General features: G+C 42.3%; 1 protein-coding gene across 1 annotated transcript in view; it reads right to left on the reverse strand.

Moving 5' to 3' along the window:
- Positions 1–5330, reverse strand: part of LOC139366406 (diaphanous-related formin 2) — a 691096-nt gene extending 685766 nt beyond the window's left edge. The window contains exons 1-2 of the mRNA XM_071103857.1: positions 5300–5330; positions 4288–4671 (exon numbers count right to left, since the gene is read on the reverse strand). Coding sequence (XP_070959958.1) covers positions 4288–4371 — 84 coding nt within the window. The 5' untranslated portion in view covers positions 4372–4671; positions 5300–5330. The remainder of the gene's footprint in view (positions 1–4287; positions 4672–5299) is intronic.
- Between the last annotated feature and the right edge of the window lie 670 nt (positions 5331–6000).

Genomic DNA, 6000 nt, shown 5'->3' on the forward strand with positions numbered 1-6000 from the left:
CCGGTAGGCCGTCATTTTAAATAAGAATTATTTCTTAATTTACTTGCCGAGAAAAATAAAAGGTTAAATGAAAATAGATCACAAAACACTGGGGTTTTCTGGGGGTTCTATTCCTACAATGTCATTACAGTCCAAAAAACACTGGGGTTTTCTGCTGGCTAGAAATCACAGCCATTCTCTTTAAGTTACTTAACCCTGCTGGAGCAGCACATACCAGCAATTACAAGATTTGGCCCACCAGCATTGCACCCCACACCAACCCCTCCCGACTGCGAGGTAGTCTGCAACCCAGAGGAATGGTTGCTTAATTTTGTTTGTACTTCTGGTTACGATCATTCACTGTACACAGGACTCTGCATGTACTTCTCACCACAGTCACTCCCTATACACAGGACTCTGCATGTACTTCTCACCACAGTCACTCCCTATACACAGGACTCTGCATGTACTTCTCACCACGGTCACTCCCTGTACACAGGACTTCGTGGTGAGAAGTACATGCGGTCATTCCCTGTACACAGGACTGCATGTACTTCTCACCACGGTCATTCCCTGTACACAGGAATCTGCATGTACTTCTCACCACGGTCATTCCCTGTACACAGGACTCTGCATCTACTTCTCACCAGTCACTCCCTGTACACAGGAATCTGCATGTACTTCTCACCACAATCATTCCCTGTACACAGGACTCTGCATGTACTTCTCACCACGGTCACTCCCTGTACACAGGACTCCGTGGTGAGAAGTACATGCGGTCATTCCCTGTACACAGGACTGCATGTACTTCTCACCACGGTCATTCCCTGTACACAGGAATCTGCATGTACTTCTCACCACGGTCATTCCCTGTACACAGGACTCTGCATCTACTTCTCACCACAGTCACTCCCTGTACACAGGAATCTGCATGTACTTCTCACCACAATCATTCCCTGTACACAGGACTCTGCATGTACTTCTCACCACAGTCATTCCCTGTACACAGGACTCTGCATGTACTTCTCACCACGGTCATTCCCTGTACATGTCAGCTCTTCTGCTCGAGAGTGTCAGCCTGAGACAACCAGAGGTTTACATTACAGAGGCCCAATTTTTATTTAACTAGGCAAGTCAGTTAGAACAAATTCAAAATGTACAATGCCAGGCCTACTCCGGCCAAACCCTGACGACGCTGGGCCAATTGTGTGCCGCCCTATGGAACTCTCAATCACAGCCGGATGTGATACAGCCTGGATTCGAACCAGGTACTATAGTGATGCCTCTTGCACTGAGATGCTTAGACACTTAGACCGCTGCGCCACTCCAGCAGCTCACCAATGGACAGATTCTCACAGCCCCAGCAGCCCTGTTGCATCAAGACAGAAGAGACCTACCTGCCCATTGCAGCCAGGACATAATTGAGTAATTGGCTCTCTGTAGGCTCAGCACAAATTGGAGGGACATATTTGGTAAACAAAGCCATAAAGTAGGCCAGATGGCCATCCTGCTCTTTAACGTTAGGCTAAACTGATTATCTTCTTTACCTTAGCGGTGACTAGGGCATTCTCCTGGATGACTCAACAGATCTCTTGATCCACAGAGGAACTGAAAGAACTCGCTGTCATACTACTTGTTAACATGCTGGCCCTGTAGAGGAACAGTTCCAGGTTACACTACAGCAAGTCAGTGAAAAATGATCAGCACAACCGCAGGCCTACATCCTGTTTGAGCAGAGGACGCAACTTTTCCTTATTTGACTTATGCTCGAGGAGCTTACAAACAGCCGGGCAAGAACCGTCCGCTGTGCCGCCTAAAGCTTATTGACAACTCCGGTGGCACAGAACCCTGTGGCTGCAAGTGGCGAAAGTTATAATAATAAAATGCCATTTAACAGATGCTTTTATCCAAAGCGACATTCCAGTCATACATGCTTACATTTAACGTATGGGTGGTCCCGGGAATCGAACCCACTACCCTGGCATTACAAGCCCCATACTCTACCAACTGAGACAAATACCATGTTGCCATGTAGAATTCCCACTCTCCCTCCCCTAACGTTTCTGCCGCTGTTTGTAACCTGCTTCAGTTTTACAGCCCATCTTTCCAACCAGTTCTAGTTTACTCCAGGGAGGGTGGGGCTGACATTATGATGACCACACTGAAGCGCAGCCCGTGAGAGACCGTATCCCTCCAGTGTTGCAATTAAGACATGGGAAGAGTCCACTTTAAATAGATCCTGTGAGTCTCCTACATACACTGGTCACTAATCATTAATTAACATGGCTTAATTTGGAAGTAAACTTTTATCAAGTTAATCACAGGACATTCAGTCAAATTAGTTTGTGAAATATGAGCAATGAGCTCCCTACTGATTTCACTTCCACGCAAGGGATGAGGCGCACTGTGCTGTAATAGCTCAAATGACACTTGATACCCAACGACACACAGTGTCAAACTGATACACCTTGTACATCAATCAGTGTGTAGGTAACTAAACAGCACTGTACCAGACTATATTAACCAGTGTGTAGGTAACGAAACAGCACTGTACCAGACTATATTAACCAGTGTGTAGGTAACGAAACAACACTGTACCAGACTATATTAACCAGTGTGTAGGTAACGAAACAGCACTGCACCAGACTATATTAACCAGTGTGTAGGTAACTAAACAACACTGTACCAGACTATATTAACCAGTGTGTAGGTAACGAAACAACACTGTACCAGACTATATTAACCAGTGTGTAGGTAACTAAACAACACTGTACCAGACTATATTAACCAGTGTGTAGGTAACTAAACAACACTGTACCAGACTATATTAACCAGTGTGTAGCTAACTAAACAACACTGTACCAGACTATATTAACCAGTGTGTAGGTAACGAAACAACACTGTACCAGACTATATTAACCAGTGTGTAGGTAACTAAACAACACTGTACCAGACTATATTAACCAGTGTGTAGGTAACTAAACAACACTGTACCAGACTATATTAACCAGTGTGTAGCTAACTAAACAACACTGTACCAGACTATATTAACCAGTGTGTAGGCCAATAGGGAGACTCCACAGCTGAGCTGAAGAAGTAAATAAAAGTCAGTTAGATATAAGCTATCAGTTATTATCAACAAGTAGCCTAGCTGCCTAACCTATGCACTGTTGCTTAGTTGTTGTTTATGTCATAGTGCTGATCATGCCGTTTAGGTTGGCTCAGGTCATATCTACAGTATAATGCTGACCCTCATGCACAGCACAAGACTCTCCTGCAAACCCTCTGGGTCAGCAAGTTGCTCAACTTTCCACTGTATCCGTCTCTGCAACAGGAATGCCTTTCAAAGGCCTCAGGTTGTACTTGTAGGAAGGCCTTTGATCAAAAGGCAAACAAATGTTGAGGGTTTCAAAAGTAACTTGAGTGAAATGCGAGCAGGCATCTAGGTCAAAATGTGAATGCTACATTAAATAGTTAATATGATTACCATTTGGGGCTGTCAGCCCATCTTTGAAGCTTGTCTTGCACCACAAGGATGCATTGTATGACAACGTGATGTAGTCAACTCTGCAGGGTTACTAGAGTGAGCAGCGGGGTTGGTTCATAGACTGCTGGGATGGTTTGACTTTAACACCAGGGCTTACCCTGGAGGTGACTGATTAACAAGCTCTAATGCACAACAGTAAAACCGTGAATAGGGCGTGCTCATGAATTCCTTTCAACAAAGGACGTGTGAGTAGTAAAGCTGATTCACTCATAAGTAGCGTGTGAAACCCATGTAACAATTTTTCTCATTTGGAAAGTCTATCAGTTAGCCCTTGAATGTCAAATAACAGGACAGGACAGACAGTTCAGTGTAACTTTTCAAAAGAAGATGGCTATTATATAGCCAGCAGATATGGCCCGCTTGCATACAGATGCACTAGGGTAAAGTGCCATTTTTGTCCTCATGCTAGTTAGCAGTAGCATCCATTATGGAATGGCACCTGGCATTGAACAACAAAGGAGCTGATTGGCTGATACTGCTGTGACTTCTGCTACCTGGCACGAGGAAGAAAAGGACAGTTTTACAGAAAAACTGTCAGTCTTTCAATCTTCTCGGTGTTACAGTTATGATATTGGAACAATTCGGAATATAACGCATTTCTCATCCCTGGATTGCGGTACATTTTCCAAGCCATATCTCGCACCGGCTCCATGGTATCTTAAAATACACAGAAATGCTGTTCAACACTAGTGCAGCTGGAAGCAAATGGGTTGGATCTGCTGGCTAGCTACTGCAGAACAAGAAACTCAGAAAATACCAACCAGTTTTTTGTTTTTACTCTCATCCTCTTTTTCTTTCTTTTTATTGGCTTTATTAGGATCCTCTCCACCGCTTGCTTGATCCATTTTGTGATTTTGTTCCCGTAAAGACTTCAGAAGATTCTTCAAAAGTTAACTCGACCACTCTTGTGAACTCTTTCAAAACAATCAGGGTTAGGTTTCCTCAAAAGCCATGCCATTCAAGTTGGCATAATGAAAATGTTGTTAGTATTCCAAATGAAGGTCCGTTTCTTCTTTATAATTGTATCCAGTTACAAAGTAAAAGCTTCTTGTTTGAAGAAGAAAGGTGTGGTAGGGTAGTGCTGTGTCCATCCAGATGTATTTTCAACACATTATCAACTGTCTCAGTCCAATCTGCAGTCAAATCTGTCCCAAAAAGAACAAAGTATATTTTGAATGTCAGTGTCAATCATTCTCAGCAGTGGTGCACACATTGTTTATCTAAAAATCACTGTACCGCTCCATGTTGACACGTGCTTTCAGGAATACCCTAATTATTATTCAGGTACCTTAGCTTTGGAAAGTGTGCGCCTTAATACTCGACAGCAATGTGTCAATAAAGCTAGTCAACGGTTTGTTTTATGAAGAAACAGTGTTGTCATACACTAGCGTGGAACAAAATAAAATAAATCCATTAACGTTACTGTTTCACAAAACTAGTTGAAAAGCAAGGATGTAACAACACGATATAAATATAGTAGGGTTACTACCATGGTTATATGGATAGTTTACGCTTTCAACACATTGTAACATGCAACATCAATGCCTCAAAAGTATAAATGAAATGTATTTGAAATACCACAAACATTTTATTAGATAGGACACCGTGGCTGTCTAAGCGCTTACTTCAGAAAGACATTACAAAACGGAGAACAAATACATTTTACTTTACCTGAACAGCTTCATTAAACTTAATTGACTTAATGTAATAGTATACAATGTAACAATTACATAAATGTGTCAAATAAAACTCTAAATCCCATCCAAAGCTTACCATTTCAACCAAACCTGAGAGCCAGACTGACTGTATGTAGTTCTGCCCACCGAACATTCCGATTCGCCCACGAGCCAAGCTAGGAAGTAGGGATTCCATCAGCCATTGGTCACATCAGCGATCACTCAGGAGTTGGTTTGCCCATGTTAACGGTGGTGGGGGGGGGGGGGGGGGGGGGGTGTCACTAGTTAGTCCAGCCACAAAGTCAAATACATATATCGTACAAAATCATGAAAATCTAAATGAGCTTTTTGGTGTTCATTTAAGGTTAGGCATAAGGTTAGCATTGTTGTTAAGTTTAGGGATAAGATTAAATTAAACATAAGATTAAAAAAATATACGCTTTTTTTTTTAAATAGCCGGGGTTTATTCATTTGTGGCTGTGGTAACTAGTAAAGACCGAGGAGGAGACTACTGTTGTAACGGAGAGGTAAAGACTGACTTCACAGTGACTGGATAGGATTTAATCACGAAAGGATGCCAGCCGATGAAAAGAAATTGAGCGCGCGCGCGCGCGCATATACGTGTATGCTCATTGTGATGGGTGTAAGATTGACGGAACAAAAAAGTCTACTTAGGCTATTTCTTTAGCAAACATATATAAATGGAGGCAAAATAATATTAATTAAATATGAAATACTACATATTTTAGACTGATCCAATATAAATAATAATTAATCTTCACTAATTCCAAATTACAT

Source organism: Oncorhynchus clarkii, chromosome 14, assembly GCF_045791955.1.
Source record: "Oncorhynchus clarkii lewisi isolate Uvic-CL-2024 chromosome 14, UVic_Ocla_1.0, whole genome shotgun sequence".
In the NCBI taxonomy this organism is placed as follows: Eukaryota; Metazoa; Chordata; class Actinopteri; order Salmoniformes; family Salmonidae; genus Oncorhynchus; species Oncorhynchus clarkii.